The 25725-nt window shown below is 40.2% G+C and overlaps 1 protein-coding gene across 1 annotated transcript in view; it reads right to left on the bottom strand.

Annotated features, from left to right (window-relative positions):
* Positions 1 to 25725, bottom strand: part of celsr3 (cadherin, EGF LAG seven-pass G-type receptor 3) — a 94029-nt gene that overhangs the window by 44355 nt on the left and 23949 nt on the right. Inside the window, exons 4-12 of the mRNA XM_029507497.1 lie at positions 24045 to 24333; positions 12386 to 12608; positions 8539 to 8654; positions 7834 to 7922; positions 7003 to 7160; positions 4311 to 4474; positions 3765 to 3890; positions 2608 to 2777; positions 1575 to 1760 (exon numbers count right to left, since the gene is read on the bottom strand). Of these exons, the coding sequence (XP_029363357.1) occupies positions 1575 to 1760; positions 2608 to 2777; positions 3765 to 3890; positions 4311 to 4474; positions 7003 to 7160; positions 7834 to 7922; positions 8539 to 8654; positions 12386 to 12608; positions 24045 to 24333 (1521 nt within the window). The remainder of the gene's footprint in view (positions 1 to 1574; positions 1761 to 2607; positions 2778 to 3764; positions 3891 to 4310; positions 4475 to 7002; positions 7161 to 7833; positions 7923 to 8538; positions 8655 to 12385; positions 12609 to 24044; positions 24334 to 25725) is intronic.

Genomic DNA, 25725 nt, shown 5'->3' with positions numbered 1-25725 from the left:
TAAATAAATACCACGTTATGGCAGCATCCCCTCTCTCCCTGTTTTTTGTTGGTCGCTGCACCCACTAGTCAAAATAAAGGCATTAAAAGCCCAAAAAGTGGGGGGGGGGGGGGGGGGGAACTATAAATAAATAAATATAACAATAGACTGTGGGCTTGAAAGAGTCAACTACACTTGAGCATCATTGAGCATCATTGAGCATCATCAATCAGTCAAGAGAGTTTATTGGAACGCCGCCAACATGTGAGTGGAAAGGGAAGAAAAGGGCGGAGGGGACGAGTGTGCACTTGAAGGAAAGCACAGCAGACTAAATGACTGATTCTATTCAGCAGAATAAAACAATAGATAACAATAATAATAACATACAACTTTAATAATAATACAGTCAGTGGTGAGTAGGTCAATACTCAACTAAAAGCATAGGCAGTGTTGTGAAGCAACTTTGTCTGCAATGACCACTGAAACAAAATCAGCCAGTCTCATTTATCACCATTTTAGCAGCAACAGAGGACATTAAATTGGAAGTTGAGATCTGGAGATAACAAATAGCCGAACACAAGCAAAGCTATTTTGTAGCTAACTACTGTTTAATTGATAGTTGCATTTAATAATTTCATACTTAATATTTCTTCTACACCATTTACCATTTACCCAGTATGAGTCACACTTTCAAGAACAGGCCGGCGAAATGCAGAACTCAATAATCGCAACACACAAAAAAAGCCAAAGATTGACAATATTAGACAGTGTGAAATTGTATTTTCTTATCTTTGAGCATGGTAATATCATGAATGTATCTTCTTCATACAAATGAGTATGCACACACATGCACGATCCAGTATAATGTGATGATTTATAATTTGATAAGCCGGTGTTGCAATCATTTTTGCGTCTGAAAAGTCAGTGACATGGTGGATGTTTATGTAGAAAGGACTGTGAAGCATACAAAGAAGAAATAATAAAAATGTTAACCTCCATCTCATTGTGCTCGTTACTCCGATTATAATCTGACTCAACTCTGACTCATCTCTACTGCAACTATGCAGTAAAAATTTGATTCCAAGGTTGAAAGTGAAATTCCAAGTACTTCTCAAGCGTCTCGCTCATAGCAGGGAGTGCAGTACAAGTCCGTATGTGGAGATAATGTGGATTACAGGATATCAAAAAGGATTTTTTGCTTGAATTCGTATTAAAAGTTTTACAATTGTAATTTGAGCTTTCTACTGACTCGACTGAATAAGTTGTCCATCATGGTATAAAGCAGATTTCAAAAAAGCCAAATCAAATTAAATCTAAGAATTACAGCTGGGAAAAAAATGAACACGGTTAATTAAGGTTGTGAATCGATGATAATATGGTAAAAAGGAGACCAGGAAATTGCTGAGGGAAATTCAATATTTTTGATTTATTGAAACAGAATTGATGAAAAGTTTGTGATCTGATTAGGTCTGTGCTTGCACAACAGAGCAGATTTTTAGATTAGCATTTACAGTACTTTAATGCTTTTTGGAAGCGAATTTGCCAAACAAAATCTTCGTTTATCTTCAAAACAAGGTTTGCATTACATCCATTACCTGATAGAGTCCAAAATCCAGCCGCAGCGTGGCAACATATCGTGTCTCACGGCCGCTGCGAACATCTCGCAACTCCAACTGCAGGTCATGCCACCGTCCGTCTGCCACCTGAACCTGATCCAATCGCAAACGCACAGGTCTGGCTGAACCCCGAGTCACTGAGAACACCAGCTGACCATTTATCACCTAAAGGATACGGAACACAAACACACACACACAGTGAGACACCGGAAAAGACAGATAAAAACAGAAGAAAGAACGTGAAGCCGTGGAATGGAAGAAAATAACCTGCTTAGTGGGAGGCGTTTAAGTTTAAATGTGTGTCTAAGGCTGAATGCGTGAGTGGGAGCGTGAAATCAATTATTTTGGCTACGCTCATATGGTTTGGCTGCGGTCTTTGGAAACTATTAGGAATTTAAATTATACAAAATTTCAAAGGAAATATCATCACTTGAGGTTTTTGTTAAATGTAGAGGCTGACAATTTAGAATGAAAACGCTAAATAGAACCAAATAAACCATGACACATAATTACCATGATTGAATTTAAGCTCCCAACACAGAATTTTTTTATTTTTTGTTTTTCTTGTGGCACCTGGTGAGATTTGGCTTAAAATGTGCAGTATTAAATTAAAGCACAATAATAATGACTTTCTAAAAAAAAAGGAAGAAAGTGTTGTCAATGTTTTAGCATAAGTGTTAGTGTAAGTATTCAGGGCTTCTGGCAATCGTGGGAAAAAGGAAAATAAACACTGTTTTGTTTATTCGCTTCCACAGAGCCAAAAAGAAAACATCATCAGATGGAGATGAGAGAGAGAGGGACTGGAAACAATCTCCTTTACAGCACGAATCAACAAGTTTATGGGAAATGTGGCCATGTTTTCAGAAGTAGCATAACGTGATAAGCTGATAATTGTCTCAGCCACATTCTCATTTGTTTATTCACAGATATATTACAAGAACTGCATGTTTGTGTGTTCACGTGTGTGTGTGTGTGTGTGTGTGTGTGTGTGTGTGTGAGTGTGTGTCCTAACCTGGAACAGCAGGCTGGTGTACTGGCCAGCCTGAGCCTGCAGCAGTGTCCCTTCTCGGGCTCTGGTTCTGAACACCAGGCCCAGGTACCAGGGCGTGGAGATGGTCACGTCATTCTTCAGATCCCACCAGAGGGCACTGTTACCCAGGAAGCGGTGAGGGTGTGGCATCACTAAGGTGAAAGGTGAGAGAGTGAGGGCAAACAAAAAGTTAAGGCCTGGTAACACATCGAACGGAAATACTTGGTGAGCCTGCAAAAAGCTAATACAAACTTAAGTAAAAAAAAAAAGCAAACTAACATTCATCAAAATCAGGAGAACACCAAACGGTTTCAGTGTCAGATAAACATGGCAACAGCACATCTTGCATGTCGAAGAAAGAGTTGTTTTCATACAGATGACATTCTTTTATTGATACTGTGCAGTGCTGACGCGCAGGAAAGCTAAAAAAAAAAAAAAAAAAAACTCTCTTGTCGATAACGCGTCAATATTTTTCATCACAAAAAACACAGATCGTTCTATTTCACAAGTAATTTTTGCTACATGATTTCCCTCAGGTTTCGAACATCTGTGCAATCTGTGTAATTAAGACATGACAGTAAATATAAATGAGTAACACTGTCATCGTGCCACCACCTGGGAAGGAAAGTGTCCGCTTACGTGTGATGAAACACTCTGGATTTATTTTTAACGTGCGGTCAGCAAATGCATGAACCTTACTCATATTTTCAAAAAGCCTACAGCTGATGGTTAAGCACACAATGAGGTGGATGGAAAAGAGAAAAAAATCCCAGAAAAAAGCACATCCTAACGCAATAACTTAAATGAATGGATGAATGACATTAGATTTCTAAATCCGCACTACTTAAATACAAGATAATTGAAGGCCTAACCCCAGCTAACCCTAACCCAGTTTGTCTCACTTACAAAGCATTGCACTGGTTTAAAGGGGAAACCTGGTCATGGAAAGATTTTGTTGCATTTGAGGCTGCATTTACTTCTCAAAGCAGGAATGCCCTCATCATCACAGGCAAAAGACAAAAACTGCGAATGATCTCAGCCATAGTCCCACCTTTTATTGATAATCTCACTAGATCAATACAACAGATGTGACACTGTTAAAGGCTGTGAACTGAACATAAACTCATGCAGACTCTCACCATGGCTGCAGTCCTTGCCTCCGTACCCAAGAGGACAGTCACAGGAGAAAGTCTCCCAGCTAACTCTGCAGGTTCCTCCATTCTGACAGGGGTTGGACTTACAGAATGACAGTTTGGCACTACAGCCTGGACGAAGAGAAAGTTTGTGATCGACAGTTTTCAAAAATGGATCAGCGTGGTGCGCTATTCAAAAGCATTAATTTGAAAATAAAAAAAGGGGGGGGAGATAATAAGTGATGACAATAAAACACTTTCGTTTGTACTTTCAGCTTTCTTGTTCAGTGAATTACTGTTGAATACATTAAATAAACAAATTAATAGGTTGTGGTTTCTCTTTAATAGTATTTGAATTTAAAACATTTTATCACATTAATTAATTGAATCAATTAAACAAAGAAGCAATACAGAGCCTTTTTAAATACTTATGAGAACTATATCCTTTAATTTCTTAACAATTGGAAAACTATTTATTGAGTCGTAATTAAAATGTATAACTGTCATCATCATCATGACACAGTCTAGAAATCTTAGGGGTGCTGCGCTTACCAGGAAGTGTTCCATTGTTAGCAATAAATCCAGCCAAGTCCAGCGGCTTGCTGTCAATGTGCAGCTCCTTCATGCAGCCAATAAACTCTCTGGTGCCAAACGGGAAGTTGTCTGGTACATTGGGAACTCCACCCAGAAACAGTGGACCAGTGAGGTCCAGAGACCTGAGCGAGGAGGAGATATGGAGGAGGAAGAAAAAATAAGGTAGAGCAGAAAGGAGGAAAATGAAGAAATTGAGGATAATCCCTCAGTGACAGAGGGGAGGAGGGAGGAGGGGGATGAAGGAAGAGAGGAGAGGAAAAACATGAGAAGAGGGTGTGAGTGAGGCAAAAGGATTAAACAAACCTTGAGATTAAATGTGTCCTCAGAGTTAAATGTCAAAAGGAACAAGAATCAGAGCATAATACTGGATGTTGGTGAGAAATGAGATGATGATGATGATGAGTATGTTGTTGTTCAGGGTAAAATTTCAAACAAGAAGTTAAAAAAAAAAACAAACAAAAAACCTGAAATGATGAAAAACAGACAAAGACACAGATGAATAAACAGATTAAATATAAATTGGTGGACGACAAGGCAGAGGGAGAAGCAAGCAGTTAAAGGAGGTAGAAGTTAGGCGACATTCAGAAATAGCTGAGTCTGAGACATAAAAAGGAGGAAAATCAGCAACAGCAAAAGGCAGACGTGGAGGCAGCCAGGGAAGCAGATGAACAAACAGGAGATTAAGTATGAGTTACAGCAAATATCAAGAGAGCGTCAGTGTAAGGGCAGATGAAAAGACAGATGGAAGTTGGTAAAAGAAAGGAAAATGAAGAAGAAGCTGGAGACCCAAAATTGCAGCTGTGGGACTGCATGAGAAAGAAAAAAAAAAAAACAAAGAGATACAGTTGTGGTGTCGTCGTGTGAGAATTAGATTTTTTTTTTTCCCCTTCAGTACAAGTTGAGGTTTTTCTTTTTAGCTAGCTTTGCCAACACATGCCATGTGTTGAGCCAATAAACACCACCAGGATATGACTGAAGAAGAGAGACAAAAGGCGCATGAGTCATGCAAACAAGAGATTAAGAGCAAGCTGCAGCAAATATCAACAGAAAGCATCATTAGAGGAGGATGTCAATACTCAGAAAAGAGGAGGGCGAGCTGTTAATGGAGAAACTGAGAAGTAATGGAGGGAAGTGTTCGTCTTTGGCCTTCTTCTTTGATCCGTCTCCTCTTCTTTCAGCCTCACTTAGCACCAACACAGCGAGATAACAGCTCACAGAAGTGAGGACAGATGTCAGCATGATGACAGGCTACTTTTTGTGTGCGTATACTTAATATGTGTGTAATGTGCTTGACTTATACATTTAGTTTGGTAGGCATGCACACAGCAAGCAAAATGGACTACAAAGGCTGCGCAAGATCAGAAACAGACACTTAAAATTAATGCAATGGAATTAAAACTGTCGGAAATAATAAAATGTGCGAGAGACATCAAGAGAGGGAGGGATTTGAAGACAGTACTGAAAAAAAAAAAAAAACCACACGCAGAATGAACCAGTGAATAAGAAGCCCATCAGAGAGATGCAGGCAAACGTAATAAAGCATGTAGATGTCAAAAAGCTTTGTTAAAGCCGCAGGTCCACACAGATTTGCCCCAAAGTCAGCCCATCACTCTGAGAGGACTTACGATGAATGACCTTTGCAAAAGTTTTGGTCTCAGTCGAAGTTTTCGAGGGATTTTAACAGATTGGCGACTGCTAAAATCAGCATAAAAATTTGATTCACAAATTCTTTTCAGATCAAAAAACAGTAATCATACAAATCTGTTTCAGCCATGCTAATATTATGAAATCCTGTGTAAAGCTAGCTTTTAGCAATAAGCAATAAGCAAAGCAACCCAAATGGATAGAGGCTCATCATAGCTTGAAGAGTTTCTTTTAAAGTATTTTTCCAAGACCGAGGAAATAAACAATATAAATATTAAAATTATTAATATTAATTAGAACATAAATGGAAATAACTACTGTACGTAGCTCTGCCTCCTCATACTGACCTGATACATGTATGCAGGGTGGCCATGTGTAAATGTAGCTCTAAGAATGTATATCAGTATTAAATAATAATAAATACATTATCTTGTCTTGTCAAGTATCCAGTACTTTATATCACAATTTATTGAAAAACAGTTAAATCATGTAGCATTTCACACATCACACCACATGATTTCAGTTTTTCATACCTGTAATCTGGCACTAATATGTGCCAGCTGGCCCATACTGACCAGCTTTATTGATGTTCAGCTTAGTGAAATTTGACTTTCATCATCTGTTAAGCCTCTGATAAGTCACAGATTAAGTTTAATGAAAGTTGTTTTTGCAAAGAAGTTTGAGGATCCTGTGTAAAGAGCGCTGACAGCTCTGGATCAATGGCTGCTAAGAGCCTTTCAGTGGCTCTTAGTCACCGACTCGGGCTGAGGTAGATTCATGGAATAAATTTACTACAGTGGAATCAACTTCAAAGTAAAGTGCACAGTAATTAATCTCAGTTTTCAATTTATGATCTTAAAGACAACAGGAAGAGCTGTGAATTTCCCTTTGGTAACTTACTCCCATTCATTAAAAGGTTAGCTTTACACCACACAAAACTGCAACCAAAACTAACCAAAAGCTGTTTCATAATAAACAGTTATAACTATAGAAAGACTGAACTTACTTCTTGCTGCTGGTCTGTTTCCCCTGCGCTGCACAGCTGTAATTCCCGAGCTGCGTCCCAAAACGAAGCGACAAGGCTGTATCACAGTCATCAACGCTCACCACAGCAATCTTCTCATCTGACGGACCCTGGGCCTCGCCACTCATACTGCGCTTAGGCTGAACACACATACACAGAGTTATAAACACAGAGTGTAAACAAGAAACCATGACACCAGACAGACATGCAAGAAACACAGCAGCCTTTTGTAAAGCTCGTTCTTATCACTGTCACTACACCAGAACTTCACGCATCAAACAATGTCCAGCAACTACTGCTTAGCGTGTTAGCAGGAAAAGGGGGGAAAGTGAGTCAGTGAGACAAGAAACAGGCCATAAATGGGTAAGAAAATAGTGGAGTAAACACTCACTTACTGTTTTCTTTTGGAAAAAGCAAGGAGGAGGAAAACAAAGAAATGGAAAGAAACAAGGAAGTGTATGTGCACCCTGACACACACTCATACTCACATAGCGTGTGGTTGGCTGAGGAAAATGAAAGAACATGAAGAAAATTAAAGGAGATGTGTGGTGAATATGCATGAATAAAATGGTGACAAGCAAACACCCCCGTAGCAGTATGCACACAACAAACACCTGAGTTTAATTCAAAGTGCTTTGTCAGTATAAAAGAGGAGAAAGTTGATCTGCCAACGCATCAGGACTAAAAATGACAAAACCAAATCACATCAAGGACTTCAAAAGACGTCACTTATAACAAAATACGCGATGAAAACTAAGTTCCAATTCAAAATCTTCCAGGACAGAAAAACAAATTGTATGTATGTAAACCCACCTTGTTGTAATAGTGGATGTGAACTGTATGCCAGTTTCCATCACTAACACCGCCCGGCAGGAAGGGACTCACCTGGGTGGATGACTCACCTAGAGGGATGCAGTTTTTGTCAAAGCAGACAGGCAATACTTCCTTTTTTTTTTATCAGAAATGAAATTCTTGCTGCTTTAATTGTATTTACATGCAATTCTATAGAAAAACATCAACATCAAATCTCTCTTTTGGATCTTCCCACTTCCAGGTTTACACATGCAAGAAGCAAGCAGTGCATTATACAAAAATACATATTTATATGGAGAATTTAGGTATTTTATTTAGGACTGTTACTGCAGACACAAAACTCTAAAAGCAGATCCGCTTCAGTTGTTTTGTGATGGTTTTGTTGACGGATTCTGAGTGGTGATTTGAGGCAAGATTGATGTATTTTACAGCAGTGCAGATGTCACTGTTTCTTAATAATTAAAAAGAGGCAGAGGAACAGTAAACAGGACAGTTTTTTATATAAATCTCTGTACATTTGAGACAACATAGAGTAGAGATTTAAAGCTCTAATCTATCTAAATCTTATCTCGCCCGCTTACTTACCTTACTGTAAATATAGCAGAAAATTATGAAGGTTGCTGAGATGAGACAATCTCAGCGATTCACAGACTTTGAGCCTTGAGGGATTTCATCAATAAAGAAACATAAGCACGGATACGATACCTGTGGAATACTTGAGCACCACTTGTCCTTCTTGGATCTCCAACGCAATGAAGTCGTGTTTTTCATTGAATCGGCCATTATAGAAGAGCAGACCACTGTTCTCCAAGGTGGCAAAACTAGAAAATTCATACACACACAAAATCACAGTACATGGTAAGGTTATTGATAAAAATCCTGTAGGCCCACAGTTGTCATGACAAATGCCTTTCTTTCTTGACAGCAAACATCTTGCATTCAAAACAAAACACCCAGACACAAAGTAATCATTAATAGCCTACAAGTAGCCTACATGAAAACAAGATTAGCTGGAGAGACTGGGAGAAAACTGTAACCCAGAACCAAAGTGCAAAAATAATAATGATTAACATCAGCAGATTAAGGGCAGCAGAACAATAATCAAACTTTCACACAGAGGGGAGGAAAGTCTGAACTATGACCTCATGAAATGGACGAATATGTGACACGAACATGATGTTACTTGATGTTATGCCACTCAATTTGAACATTTTAAGCTTTGTTTACATCATTAGCATTAGCATTTTGTCAGGCCAATGGGTGCAGGCGGGTCTTGAACCCCCCCTCCCAAAAATTCCCCCCAACGTGGGGAATGATCGAAAAAGTTAAAGATTCATTGCGCTAGGCTTTGCAATATGACTGTGTCTCAACCGTATATTTTTACATTTTACTGTCCTGAAATATACATGTAATTTATAAATATTCATATATTTTCTGGCCTTGGTGAAGATAACAGAAGTGACTCATTCAGTTTTAGTATTGAAGAGCAAACGGTATTCAAAGTGAATCCACGCTGCTGTAGCTTTTCTCTCCCTCCAGCTGCTCAGAGTAATTATAATATGTCTTTATGTTTATAAACACAATTATATATGGATGTTTTTTAATTCTAATACAATTTATTTAATTTATCAGACCTTAGCTGGGAGAATGGGCTGAGTATGTGCCAGGTTTACACAGCTTGATCAAAAGCACTGTTAGCTTTTTCTTTATTAATGCTACAGCACAGATGGCAAATCTTCCCACTGCAGATAATGTCCACTTTAAAAAGTACTTTCATCTTGTGTTGAAAAGTAAAATCTGTTTATTTTTGTTTTTACTTGTGACGAAAAGAAAAACGAAATTCTCTGTGGTCAAATTAGCAGTAGATAACTCTTACACATATATTATTGAGGGTAGACTCTATTAAAAGCTTCCGCCTCTTCAGTTTAGTCTACAGATTTTAGATGTCACGTTCAGCTGCAGCAGAGCATCTTTGATGCTGAGTGTTTTAAATGTTTTCCTTGCTGCTTTATGGTACAGTGGATTAAGACTATTTCTACTCATTCCCATTTTGAAAGGTATCTGCATTACACATCTGCATTACACATTTTTGGTTTGAACGTGTAACACATTAATGTAGCTTTATGGGTAGATACATTACATCAATGAACCTGGGATTACTTAACAGCAGACATGTCTCTTGTTTGCATGGTTGTACTGAGGTACCAACAGGACTGTGGTATCCTGTCTTGTACTACGCAGGTCTAATCTTGTCAAGCCTCCAAAAATAGCTGAAAAATAATATAACCTGAGCTTTGCCAGAGCCAATGAAGACCTCTGAGTGGAGTCAGTAAAGTGGCGATGCAGAGAGCCTTCATATAAATTCAAAAATCTTGTATTATATGTAAACGTCTGTTCTTGGTTGTTGTTGTTGTTTTTTGTTTGTTTGTTTGTTTTTTGTGAAAATTATCTTCTAAACTAAAGCAACTGCATTTAATAAAACGGTAATAAGTGACTTTTTCTCCTGAAAGCGATAAACCTAATGAACATAAATCATGTATGCATCAGAGTTTTTATTCCTGAAACCTGTAGCTAAGAAAATGGAAATTTTCCATGATAAGCAACAGCACTGCCAACTGGCTTGAAAGGATCTTTGGTGCAATAAAAAGATCTCTGATCTGTCATAGCCTTGTGTGTGTGATAATACTTTTAGTATATTTCCAGCTGCAGAAATATTTGATACTGTTTTGAAATATATATTTGCAATGGGGGCATTTTTTTGTAGTGGAAAAATAAAGTGCTCAGGGAGAAAGCGACTGCCATGAATAATGATTAAGTCCTGGTCGGTCCTGATTTAGGAGTCAGGCCAAGGAGTGCAGCTAGCAGCAAACAAGACACTAAATAAAAACACTGACGTCAAGGGAGGAACGGTATAATGTGCGTTACTGTAGAATAATGTGCAGCCACTGAGTTAGTCACCATCAAACAACAGGAAAGCAGATTTGCCCAGCAACAATAGAAATAGAGTCATAGGTCTAAATTATTTATTGTCACTATCTTATTTATTTATTTATTTATTTTTGCAACGTCGAAAATTTCCCTTATATTGTGAATTTGCTGGAAAAGTAATTTGATACAAGTCTGCCATGAGATAGAAGCTAACAGATGTGAATGTGCAGAGCTGTGCTGTCAAGCATTCAGTGGCTGTTCAGCTATTTCCCTGCATTCCTCAATGACACCTTTACTGCAGTCTGTAAAATACAATGCTCATTTTGTTGCACAGATTTTTCCAAACTGGTTGAAATGACAAAAAAAAACAAAACCATCCATTAACCTTACCCTAAGCAGGAGAAAAATGCAGGAGAGAAATGTAAACACAAAACCTCTGCAAGCTCATAAAGTGAGATTTTCCTTAAGAAGGAAAAACACACACTTCACTTAATTCCTTGACTCAAGATCACTTCTCTGTTGGTGGTCAGAAATCAGTGGCACAAATCACATGTTGCACAGACGCTCATTCAGCAAGAATACCATGACCTAGTGTCTCACAGCAACCACTCCAGGATGGGCCACATCAGCCTAGCAACTATCATTCAATGGCAACCATCCCATAGTCATGTCCGACCAATCTTAAGGATCGCTTCAGCGCTCCTGTAGATGACCACTCAGCGTGTCAAGAGGCTGCTGGGGGGACTGCTGGGGAAATAATGTTGGAAAAGCAAAGACAAAGGACATAAAGTAAGGAGACAGTCACCGACCTCTGCAGCGGCTACAATATCTGAAACCAAGCAAAACAATCCTGGAGGCTGTGTCAATGCATCGAGTCAAATCAAAAGGACTAACCATCATAAAGAAAGCGAAACGAATCCGATCGCAGTGATGTGTCTTTATGGGTAACATGGAATTAAGTGCACATTTTAAACTCAGGTGAGAAAAAAAACAAAAAACTGTAATTTCATTTTGAATTTTCTAACAAGGTTGGACCAACATTTTTGGTCTGAAAGCAAGCCTGGTTCTGAATGCTGAACCTTTCCATTTCTACGACTATAGTCAGGTCATTTAAAAGGAAGAGCTGCAAAAGATATCTTCGTCTGAGAATATATTCATGTATTAATTCTGGCTAAAAACGTGTTATAAGACTTCACAAATTCTGACCAATTCACAGACAAACATGAGGTCACCCTGTTGCAATTGGCTTTCAAGAACACAAAGTGAGTAAGACGTGAGATAAAAAGATAGAAAAGGAGCCGGTACTTCTCACTGTGGAGAGAAGTTGATGCAGCAGTGAGAGGAACCATGACTAATAGGATCGATCCCCTGAACAGAGATGAAATAAATTGATTAAAGAAGAAAGGAATGTGGAGCAGTGAGGATCAAAGCGAGAGGTTATGAACCTGTCTGAGTGAGAATTGATGAAGAGCAGCAGAGATTGAGAGAAAGGGGAAGCAGGGGAAGGACAACAGAGCAGCAGAAATACAATAAAGAGATGGCACTTTCACTGAACAACGTCTCGAAAATAAAAACGAAAGACAAGAAAAGATCAGCTTTCCTTTCATTTATTCAATCCACTCACGTTAATGAGATGGAGAGGTGAAATCTCTGTCTGAGTCCCCGGAACATGACGAAGGACTTGGGAGGGAAGGAGCGGGCAGTGATGGTGCAATACGGGCGCTCATATCCTCCTGCAGGGCACTCGCAGCGGAAACCCCCGCCTGAAAGCTCCCGACACGTCCCTCCGTTACGACACACACCTGGCACACACCTGCCCTGCCGTCGGTCAAATTCACATCGGTCACCTTGGGATTAGAAATTAGAGAATAATGATATAGGTTTTACATTCCGAAATTCAAATCATGGCCAAGACAAAATGCTGCCTTTAATTTTATTAGTTTACTCAATTGGCATGTAAACATGACGCACTGTAAGTTCACCTGCACTCTAATGAGAGATTCATACTCAAATATTTTATATGTCTTGGGACATCTCCTCACATAAACAAAATTTATAAATATCTTTTCAGTTGTTTGAGCATCAAAGTTACACTTTCAGAAATGCAATCAGGTGGTCACTGACACTTGCTGTGAGGACCATCAGCACTCTGAAAGGCAAAGGTTCTGTCTGTGGTAAAGGAGGCCAGTTCGCTGAAGTCCCTTGAAGTTGCCACGCTCTATGGAGTAGTTGTATTTTTTGCTTGACAACAGCTCAACAGCACTGCAGGTTTCTTTTCTGACCGGACAGTGAGCTGCATTCATCAGGCATATGAGACATAAATTGGTCTTTGAAGGAGCTGATTTCTGACAAGAGAGTTAGAGCAACTGTTGCAGACGACTTACCTTCGGCATCCCTAAGATGAACACAACAAAACATCAAAACTAGAGTTGAAAGAGATAAGACATTCGGTGAACAATATTTGGAAGCCAAGCATTTTCCTGTCAACTATGATTGTGGTGCTTTGTAAGGAAAGCCAAAAAAAAAAAAAAAACACAAACAAATCTGCAGACGGGTAAACGCAGATTTGGCTGCCAGTAAAGTGAGCGCCAGTTTGCTGTGTCTCAGGAGACAGAGACTCCCACACAAAACACACACTCACACTCATTCACCCAGATAAAAAGGTATGAGGCCTAATACGAGCTCACCCTGTTTTGGGTTTTTACTTTCCTTGAGCATATTTGGACGCACACGTTAACTGATATTAAGCTGGAGCACACAAAAACACCCACACCCAGTGGCCTCCATATAACCAGAGCAGACAGGGTTTGAAACTAGCCCTAAGACAGACGGCTCCTCGAGGACCCACTTAGAACCTTCTATCTGCTCCAAAGACTCACACACAGACACACAAAACATGCACATTCACACGCAAATCTGCGTTCAGCAACACACACAATCAGATACAAACAGTAGGACGAAAAATAGACAACCCAAACACTGAAAAGTCTCCAAAGCATTAACACGCATTTAAAAAAGCTGTCTTATTTCTTTCCCCCTCTTTTCCTCACACACACACACACACACACACACACACACACACACACACACACACACACACACACACACACACACACACACACACACACACACACACACACACACAGATCATTGCCCCTGCCCTTCAGGCAGCTAGGTTTTACCATATAACTGTCTCTGTTGGCAGTGTGTGTTGCTTTTAGATGCCAAAGTGCCTGCTGGCAGAGTCCTTTGACTGCCACACACACATACACAAACATGCACCCAAAATACACAGACAAAAAAAAATGGTAGTTGAAAGTCAATAGGAGCTTTCACTTTTCCTCATCATCATTTGGACAAAAATACTATCTGACACACACAAGACATAGACCCACACATACACTCCCATACACAGTCAAAACAGAGCCACACACAGACACACCTGAGGGCAAGTCATGACCACACGCACAAATGCACAAGACAAACATACAGAGACACACTGATGCGCACAATCTGTAACACAACTCAAACTGAATTCATAAAGTCGGGAACCATTTGGATTTAATGAGGAAAAAAAGAGAGTTAACAGCTGGAATAACCTTCCTTTCATTTATTCCTTCTTTTCTCTCCTCATCAACTGTCTATCGTTGACACTGCTCCATGTGAGGGATAAAAGCTGCTCACACTGCAATCGCTCATCTTTGTGTAGAGCAAAAGATGATTCTCATGATTCTGACTTTGTCCATTTTAAAACCTGTTTGCAGTTACAGCAGTCCTTGGCTGATCACAACTTATATCATTCCTTGCCCGTCAGTACTCTGCCTCTTTCCAAAGTCTGCTCCTGTTCTGCTTCATTTCATCCATCCATCCATCCATCACTTGCTCTCTTTGTTACGGAGTTGTCCACTTGTCCATCCTTGTCTCCATCACTACTTGTCTTCCTCACACCACTTCCTCCTCATGCCAACGGGCAGCCACTATCTGCCAGGTCTGGCTGACAAACACAGACTTCACACCAGCAAATAACCCCAAGGATGGACGCACAAAGACAGACAGTCCAACACCCAGCTCAGACAACAACTGCCCAAGGACAATCAAATTATCAAACCTGTCTACCCTTATCTAGCTTTGTCTCATCCTATCTGCCCTCTACCATGAAACATATACTTCTGTAAGTGCACACAACAGGGAACCAATTAAATAGAGAAACACACACATAGACACACACATAATCGAACACGGTATAATTTCCCTGCCTTCGTCTGTTGCGGCCATTCATCCGTACAGGCCATCTCATTAATATTAAAATAAATAAATAGACATTAAAGCTCATGAATTATGCGTGCAGTGGGACTTAGGCGTAAGCATCTACAAACACACACACCTACAAACACACATCCTGGTTTATTATGCACATCCAATTGTGCACAGGTTGACAGACTAACAGAAATAAATTGAGGGTGGAAAGAGGACAGACTAAAAGCTCATGGCTATTAGCTATGAGAGTATGCATACGATATCAAAAATAATACTACAAACAAAAAAACAACACACACTCATGCACACACAGACAGGCGTAAACATGTCAGGCTCTCAACAATAGCCTTTTAATCACCTTTTGCCCAGATGGTGCAAAGGTGTGAACTTCACTGAGGACACACACACACACATTTCTAAACACTACTAAACACAAACACATCTCATGTCCACACACAGATGGCTGTTAATGATGTAAATGTAGATACACAAAATACAACTACATCCAAAAGCTGTTAAAATACACTTTCAACTCAAAGTGTACGCATCTCCCTGCTGGACAGTAAGTCCAATTCTAACTTTAATTTTACAAACTGGTTAGTCTAACAATATCGGCAAATACCGAACAATTACAAACTATAAGTTGCTGAAACTGGCATCTTCACATTGTTAAAAATGAACCTTTTTACCAGCAACAAAGACGTCTATTTACATACACAGTGGAAAATACAAGGCACTCTAAACAGACTTCAAACAATCTGTCAAGTTTGAGAAGTTTTTTCTGCTCGCCCATTTTCGATATTGTTTCGAAACAGAGTATCATTTCCACTCAGCTCCTTCGTTTTTCTTTTCCCCTCACCCCATCTTCCTCCTCTAGCTCCCCGTTCCTTCCTTGCTTCTTCCCCATCTTCCCTCCACCTCATATCTCTATATATAAAACAAACCCTTTGCTGTTCCTTTCCTCTTCCTCCCTTCATTTCTCTCCACTTCTTGCCATCATTTCTTTTTTCTTTTCTTCCTCTCGTCTTTCTCTCAGCCTTAGTTAATGCATTCACACCACCCCTTCATTCATGCAGATGTTTTATTCATCAAAGCCAGTATTCTTCATCCACCCCCTGGCATCTTAGTTTGCTCCGCCCAACCTCCTACCCCATTACCCCTCCTCCACCCTAACACATGGTACATCCCGAGGGGCCAAAACACTCCCAGTTGCTTCCGCCTTCCCCTTCCTCTTGCCCTGACTCCATGAGCCTCACTATTGTTCGCTGTACTCATTTTTCTTTTTTACACCTCCACAAAAAGTGAGTGCTTGCAAGAGCTTGTCAGATTTTATGCTCTGGGACATATAATGTCAGAAATCTGATTTAGTTAAGTGGCATCCTGAAATTTTCTCACTTGAAGGAATCATTCATTGTTTTGGTAGTTGTATGCTAAACGCTCAGCTCTTCCTCAGGAAAGAAAAAAAACTTTAATTTGCAGGTAATTATGCATTTTACCTTTTCTATTTGTTTGGCACAAACTAACAAAACTTGAGTATATAGCACTAGAATAGACATTTATTAAGGCCGGACATATCAAAGGGCACAACATGTAGAGAGTTCAGTAAGTTAGAGTCAGCCATTTTGTTTGACTGTTACCACAGGTTAGCACAACAAAAGACAAAATCAAATGAGTTGTATTATTATCCTAAAATGATTTAAAAAAAAAAAAAAGGTAACTTATAATAGGCAAATCCATACTAACTCATTTTAAGCATGATGTGCCACAACCAGGACCAATATATGACTCGATACAGCATGATGGTTCACAACACCGTTGCATCATATCCACACAAACTGTATATTGCACTGATAGAAAAATACCCCATCATATTCCAGTTACTGAGGTCACAGTAAACTACTGCACTGATGGGGCAATTACTGTCCTACAGAAAACTTAGTTCGATATGAACACAGTGTGTTAAGTCAAATTAATTCTCCTTTAATGAGAGATCATTTTAAAAATCACACAGTATTCCACAGATAACACATCTGACTGGAGGAAGGATTACCGCTTGAGACTTCTTGAAAATTCAAAGTTTTTCCAAACGATGTGAAATTATTTGAGCATCAATCTGCATCAAGTACTGTTATTCTTCCTCCCTCAGATACATTCACTCCTCTCCCTTGACTGAGTTTACATCAGCTTTGATGTTACTGTTATCTCCCGGTGCTCCTTCACCTTTTCTCTCATGTGTTCCCTTTTCAATTTGCTTTTTCTCTCTCCACTCCACTACTTCCCTTTTTTAGGGGTTCTTTACGTCTCATCCTAATATTTCTTTTACTTTGGTTTTCAGTCATTCATTTCAAACTCAAAACAAACTTTTTTTTTTTTTGTATGCACATATGGGTTTCTGTTTTATTTTTATTGCACTTTTCTTCCTTACAAGCCTCTATCTGCTTCGATGCCTCTTTTCCTTTTTATTCCCTGCCACCCATTTCTTGATGTATTTGTTCCTTGTCAGGACTGCCGTTTCCACTGTCTTCTGTCTCCACCTCCCCCCACAATCCTCTCTAACCTGTTCTTGGCCTGTTTCAAAAGATCAGATCCTGGTTATTGATAACCACCATCTTCCACACATATATTCAATTCTCTGTTCACCCTGCAGCCTTTTCTTCTGCCTCCCTTTCACTCCCCCTATGACTTACCATTCCTCTTCCTTGTTTCCTACATTTAAGGGGCAACTTTCCAGTCCACTCCACTAATTTTCCATTTTCACATACAAAATCCAACAAATATAGTGGAAAACAGAAATCTGTTTGTCATATCGGAAGCTTTCAGTCTTGAAATACTTTGTGAATTCACAAAAACACAGCAGCCATGGAGAGGAAATGATATATTGATCTGACACACACTTGTGACTGCTCTAAGACCGAACAAAGGTATGTTGTATTTCCTTTGTGCCACTTAGCTCCTTGCTGTCTGTACAGACTCGAAGGCAGTGAAACACAGCATTTCTTTTCAAACTTCAATTTTGATTATCTTTTCAAAAAGAGTTGTTTGTTGTCTCCTGACTATTGATGTAAGACTTAAAAATATGATGGATTGATTTTCTTTGCATTGACTCTCAGTATTATGACAATACCGTCTCATGATTGAAATCCTTCAGTTACATTGAACCATCCTGACATCAGGCACGCTCACTTCCATTTGTATTTTCCTGGAAGTATTGGTAGATTCAGAAATTACATCAGAGTGCATCTCAATGTCAGGAAACAAGTAATATTTATGTTCTGCCTGAAAGAAAACTGCGCCGTCTGTACGCAGTGTGGCCAATATACCACAACATCTAAACCAGTGAGATTATAAACACAGAACTTAATTCTCCACATGATGGGCTCATCTCCCACAAATATCCTGGAGGGACCTCAGCTGCAGGGGCTTCTCTTTACCCTCTTCCTCTTCTCTATCTCCATGCTCTCCAACTTATCTTCTCAAAACTCATTTAGTCTGCTCTTTCCTGCCTCGCAAACTGCTTAATGCATTTATCCTACTCAGCTCAGCAAGTCAAGTCTCCTGCAGTGTACTTTTTCATATTGTGTCTACCATGTGTTTAGATGTCTCCATTTCCTCTATTTCCTTTCCTCCTACACGGCTCTGCGTTCTATAAACCTCACCCTGAAAACGAAGTGGTCTCAATGCCCCCCCCCATAGTCATTTATTCCTTTTGTGTTCTATTCTTTCTCTCACTAGGACAAACACACAACCACAAAATTTTTTCATTTCCTCAAAGTAATTCAATCCACCACACTACACTCTCTCACACACACACACACACACACCTTGCTCTCTGTTGCCCTTTTTTAAGTAATTTTGTTTTTAATAAGTGTTACATACACACACATTCGCTAAATTTATAACTGAGCTCTTAAATGAATGTCGCTGAGTCTTTTGAATCTCTCACCGCCTCACTCCCACACCCTCACCCAACCAGACTTGCTCTGTTTTTGTCTTTTTTATTTCAGAAAACTCTGCCAACATGTCTCACTCTCTCCCTCAGTTTCACCCCTCAACTCATCCTCAAATATTTTTTCCAGGTAGTTGGGTGCTTCATCAGGTATGTTTCCAGGCCTGTTCTGGCAGGAGATTTTCATTTGTGTTGGCTAAAGCCATATTTTTGAAATATGAAATAAGTCATGTAAAACTCAGTGGTCCTGTTACACTACAGTATACATTATCAATAACATTACATCACATTTATTAATTTAGCGGGCAATTTAATCCGCAGCCACTTCCAAGATGAGGGACAGCCTCAAAAGTTCTGTGCAGCAGAAGATGTTGAAGTAAGAACTAAGTACGAAATCTGTTCAATTAGGCAGATGGTAGAAAGTTTACTTTGACGACCATTATCCTTAGCCAAAAACACACAGATGAGAGAAATCCAACTGAATGATTGATATCCTTTATTTAATCTTTGATAACAAAATGATGTGTGTAGTTGTGCATAGTATTAATAATTTCACATTTTTCATGTCCTTCCTACATTTCTTATAGCCTTTGTAACTTCTCTTGCCAAACATAATTGTGTCGTCTTCTTTGTGTTCTTCATTCTGCTCACTGCTTCATCTCACTCCCCAGACTAAATCACTGCTCACTTCAGTCTCTGTCACTCTGTCTTCCTTAACCAAATTGATTCAGTCTCACTAAATTGCGTGAGACTAGATTGCATCAATCTCACATCAACCAGCTAAATTTCTCAGTTGCACATCACTCCTCCCGTTACTTTCAGTATTTAGTTCAAACCAGCCCAGCCTTCTTCAAAAAGCTAAAGCATTATGTTTCAAATCTTAACTACTTCAAGTTCAGCTTCTTTTGTATTTGTGATCTGTTGCCCCTCCCCGATCATCTGGATTAAATTTCTCAGTGTAACATGCATATCAGCTTTATCAGATCCAAAACGAATCTCTCCTACCTGCCACAGTTCTTCTCTCTATTGTTCTCCTGCTCTCTTCTTCTATTTTAGCTCCTTCCAGTGAAAATTGCAGATTGCCTTACGATAACCAAGAGATTTAATTTCTACCTGTGTCCCTCTCTTTACTGCTCGCCACTTTATCTTTGAACAAACTAATTTAGTCTACATCCACAGCTCTCTCTCAGCTCTATAAGGTGCATCATCCTCAATATAGTTCTCTATAATCTGCATCCTGCCCATCTCACTTTATCACCCGAGTATTTATTTTTCTTTTAAGCTTGTGAGAACGATTAGATATTTTCTCTGTCCACTGCTCTCCATCTTTAAGGCTGACTTTCCACTGGGAACTTTTCTTTGCACTACTGTAGGGCCCCTTAAAATCAGATTATAGATGAGTGCAATTCCATGCCCAGCCGTTGGTGGCAGCATGAATGAAAACACGGTGGCGTAGTGGTTAACGCTGCCGCCCCCCAATAAAAAGGTCACAGGTTCATTTCCCATTGGGGGCACCTGAACATGTCTAGGTTAATTGGTGACTGGATCTAAATGTATTTAACTTGAGCAGCACGGTGGGCCAGTGGTTAGCGCTGTCACCTCACAATAAGAAGGTCACAGGTTTGATTCCCGGAGTGGGAATTAACATGTCTAATTGGTGACGAATAATGGACTGCAAGGAATGGCGACCCCCACAGCTCATAGACTGGACCAGACCAGAGACTGGACCCCTCCACTGAGACCAGACTGGAGCAGACCAGACCAGAGACTGGACCCCTCCACTGAGACCAGACCAGAGACCAGACCCCCACAGAGACTAGAGACTACACCAGAGACTGGACCCCTCCACTGAGACCAGACTGGAGCAGACCAGACCAGAGACTGGACCCCTCCACTGAGACCAGACCAGAGACCAGACCCCCACAGAGACTAGAGACTACACCAGAGACTGGACCCCTCCACTGAGACCAGACCAGAGACCAGACCCCCACAGAGACAAGAGACTAGACTAGACTGGACCCCTCAACAGACTACTCGTTTTTTATTACAGGGAGCTGATGGAAAAACAGCATCTGACTAACTTATTTGTGGCTTTGACATGCATAAATAATACAGTTGTTAGTTATCATTAAACACCAAATTTTCAAAGGTTTGCCAAAATACATTCAATTTGATTTATTAAACCTGAGAACAAAAATTTCCCTTAACTGAACGAGAACATGACCCCAGTTGAAGAAACATTTCACACAATTTTCTTTGCACTCTGTGTCTTGTTATCCCCGTAGAGGTAGTATTAACCTTTCTACAAAGCAGGGCTTATTATCTCGTGGGTAAAAGTTCATGGGCAAAACTCTTTCAAAGTGTCAAATCCAACTCATCCTGGAGTTAAACGTGTGGTTTAGGTTAGCTCAAGGTTACACACACTGAGAAAGCCTTTGTGCATCTTTGCTTTATTGGTGGACGAGGTTAAGATCAGTCACCCTGACAGAGCCCAGTTTTACATGCTAGTCTTTAATGAACGAGGAGCTCTTGGAGTGAAGTGGCCGAAGAAGCAAGTAAACTTAGTAATCATATTTAAAATCTACTTTGATCTTAGCACTTTTGGGTCTTTTATTTGATTTACCATGAATAAACATAAGGCTCTTTGTTTAAAAGTATTTGCCAGTTGAAGCGGAAGTACAAATGAACCTTTTAATAATTTTTAATCAGATGAAAATTCATTGTGACTATCACATGCTCACTCAGGGAGAACACTCTCCTCCTCATTTATAATTTACATACTATTTTAATGTATTTTCCATTTTACCCCCGAAAGAATCATCAAATAGTTGTTCACAAATCACACTGTGCAACAGACACAGGTGTGTCTGTGTGCAAGCTACTATTTTTGAGTGAAAAATACTTTTCGCATCAGAAAAGAAAGTTTCTGCTCTCGGTCAAAACCCCCAGCTCAGCAGCTGCCTGAATGAGCAATCCATAGAGTTTGAGGGAAAAGGGATTCGAAGTCACAAAGAGCATATGAGGAGACTGATAAAGGCAGGTTGGATGGAAAAGTGAAAAAGAAACGAAGGAAAGAGAAAACTGTCTGGAGACTTCGATGTGTTGCAGAATCAATTCGTCCCTGTTTATTCATTCTCCTCCTCCTCTTTTTCTTCCTACTAGCCCCAGGCACTGACAAGACACCGCAACACCCGACGCCTACACAAAAAACGCACAAAAAGTGCCTATCTAGAACCCATCTGATTTCCCTTGGTCTACCCCTCATCCTTCATTCCTCCTTCTTCCATAGCCTCTCTGAATTCAGCTGCCTCCTTGGTCTCTTGAATCGCTGTCATGGCCATCTCTTCTCTACCCTCCTTCTGTCTCGTTTCACCGTTCCTTTCTCTCTCTTTTTTCTGTAGCTCACATTCTCCATCCCTAATTTTCTGTCTTTTCCTCTTATATTATCAATTGTCTGCTTTGTCTTTGTTTTATCCTTTCTGTCTTCCACGTTAAAGCTGTGCTGTTTTTTGTGAAAACAGGGATCTTGCAGGTCCATTACACGTCAAACTGTTTCAAATGGCGTGAATGAACTCCATCACAAGGTGTGTCAGACGCATCGACGTGTACTTTGAGGTATGTCCAGCTGCCACACATGTTTTGTGAGATGCCGCATTGGGAAAAAATGCAAACAAGGACAAATCCTCTGTTATCCAAGCTTCCAGCTTCAACGGTGACACTTGCATGTTTAAACCTATGAAGCGGTCCTTGCAATGTTCCAGTGACCTGACTCGGACTGACTGGATTGTGGACTGGGTCGTAGCACCAGTCACAGTTTAAGGCTTTCATTCTAAAGTTCTCTAAAACCCTCCACAGCCATTGTCACACTTCCCTGTGATGCAATCATAGATTGTAACATGTAACACACTGTTCTGGATAATGACAGAAGACTTCACTACAGCTGTCCCTTGATTCCTTTGTGGTATCGCCCAAAATCCAACAGGATGAAGGATTTTCTGCCATCCTTCTCACGATTTCATTACCCCTCCACAGTTTCCCTCTCACTACTTTTCATCTTGCTCTTTCTTTCATAAACTTTCCTGACTTCCTCCTCCTCCCTTTCAGCGTCCTTCTATCATACTTCATTCTCCGTCTTTCTTTCTCCCTCCCACTCACTGTCTGTCTCTACCTCAACGTCTCCTTTGACCATTTTCTCTTTCTCTTGCTTTCTGTCTGTCTCAGTGGGATTTTGGAAAACACTCTGTTCATCTCTTGAAAGGAAAGTGTCGCTTCACTCCCCCAGCTCTCCTTTGATTTGAAATAAAAGGCAGTGATAGATATCCTCCTGACGCACACACACCCGCACCCACACACACACACACCTACACACACCCAGCATTCATCCTTCTCTACAACCAGTCAGTGACTTAAAGACGAAAGCAGTAAAGCAGCATGAAGGGACAGGAATGAGAGAGAGGGAGACAGTCTGAAATCATTCTGGTGGATTGGTGTGTGCGTGTGTGTGTGTGTGCATGTGGGTGTCTAAAATACTGACTATCAGGTAGAGTTGAGAAGGAGTAAGCTCTCCCAAAAGGCAGATTCATGTTGTTCAGCTCAACATGATAAAAGACTGGAAACGCAGCAGATCAAAAAGGAAGTCAGAATGTGACACAAACAAAGAAGCAATCAGTTTGAGTTTACCAGGATAAAGTTAAGTGTTACACAACAAGCACACAAATACACAGACAAAAACACTGCATACTGTACAATCCACTAAATCACTGCCATAAAGGTAAACAAATGACCATCAGTATGCCTCTAGCTCTTCACTGACCAAAGAGACCTAATATCCTACTTTTCATACATTCCAAATTTGAAAGGCTTTCCCTTCATGGATTTCAAGAAATTGCAGAGGACATAGAAGATTGTGCAGCCTGAAGCAAAAAGTGTCCCTTAATGAGAACGAATAACACAAATATAAGTTAAGGGGATGAATGATCCGATGTTACAACCATTTTTTTTGATACATCTGTTATACATGCTGTTATATCAGCATTTGCTTCTGCGGCACAGAAACACACACCCTCTCCTCTCTACTCACCAGTGTAGTCTTCACGGCAGATACAGGTGTAGCCTCCCTCTCTGCGGGCGCACACACCTCCGTTCAGGCACGGGTTGGAGTAACACAGGTTGATCTCGGTCTCACAGTAATCACCCGTGAAGCCCACTGGGCAGCGGCAGCGTAAGCCCGCGATGGGGTGGATGGGACGGAACAAAATGGAGGGTGAAGAGATGAAGGGCGCTGAGCTGTTGAAGCGCAGCACCGAGATGCACTTCATGTAGTTCTGACACGGCTCACGCAGACACACATTGTCGTCAAACGGGAGAACCTGGCATGATGGACAAGGACAGGGCCGTGGAGTGGGTGTTAGCTGGGTCAGCGCCGCATTAAACATGCTCATTTCACCTGTGCTTTTCTTTCTATAGTTCACTTTGTTCATACGTGACTTTGGGAGAGAGGCGACAAACACACAGACACACACACACACAGGATTAAAGTCAAGGTTGTACACTTTGTTCATACATTACTGTAGGACAGAGACACAGACAGACACACACTCACACATAGACATACAGAGACGTACACACACAGACAGACACACAACAAAGGACAGATTGAGTGGCATACACATACAGACAAACACATAAACAGAGTTAATGTTGTTCATTTTGTTCATACTGTGTGTTACTGTGGAACAGAGACACACAAATACACATACAGACACACGTGCCCCTCCCCTGACAACAGAGCCCGAGGCACTCTCAAAGTTTTTGTGAGGAAATATTCTACTTCTCATTGTGGGGTCGGAAGTGCTGGATTTTATGGCCTTGGATGTTGTCTCTCAGGTTTTACCCCTTCTGCTGGCCTTTTTTCTGCTCAGTAAAATCAGTGTATCGTTTTCTTTATCATATGCTATTAAGGCCACTGCATTTAAAACACTGTCTTGTTTTAGATTCAGTTTGTTTACGTGGCATTGCCTGTTGAGATACAGTCATATACGCTCAGCCTTAAACTATATATCTCCTGACACTGCTGTGGCCTCCTCTTCCCCTTCATAAATCTTTGCTCCTTGGGACAGGCTGTCTCTTGGGTGCGCAGAGATGTTGCAATGCATATAGTGCATAAACATCACTGTTATTGATGTGCACTGCTGTATCCAGGTGTGTGCGATTTCATGGATGAGGACACAAAATGGTTATATCTGTGTACTACTGAATGAGGCCATGTGGATGTGATTCCACATCATTGGTATTATATCATCAGTTCACATGAGATATGCTTAGTGGATTGCATATGTGATTACTTATTTGTTTGTTTATTATTACATGCCAACCCTGATTTCTAGCTGCAGCTATGCATGTCCACAGTGGAACGTCTCACTTTTTTAATGAGTTATTCATACAATGGCAATTTTTCGTTCATGTATCAATCTGTATAAGTACTTATATAAACCTTTTTTTCATTATTTATTATCTGCTAATATTCAAGAGCACCCTGCGCAACCCTGATGTGAAGAGGTGAAGTCATCTACAATAAATAAAAACAAGACATTTGTATTTGCTGTATCTACTAAAATGATTCACATTGTATTGTGAAAAAAATAAAAAATAAAAAAAATCAGCTACCTCTCAAAGATTTCGAGTTGCAATGATTCTAAATGTCATATTTTTTTCATTAAAATGTGAGATTGTGCCTTTAAATGTGAGTCGCATGCAAATGC

Source organism: Echeneis naucrates, chromosome 7 (genome assembly GCF_900963305.1).
Source record: "Echeneis naucrates chromosome 7, fEcheNa1.1, whole genome shotgun sequence".
Lineage (NCBI taxonomy): Eukaryota > Metazoa > Chordata > Actinopteri > Carangiformes > Echeneidae > Echeneis > Echeneis naucrates.
Note: the sequence above shows the minus strand (reverse complement) of the source record. Positions and strands in the feature narration are given on the sequence as shown.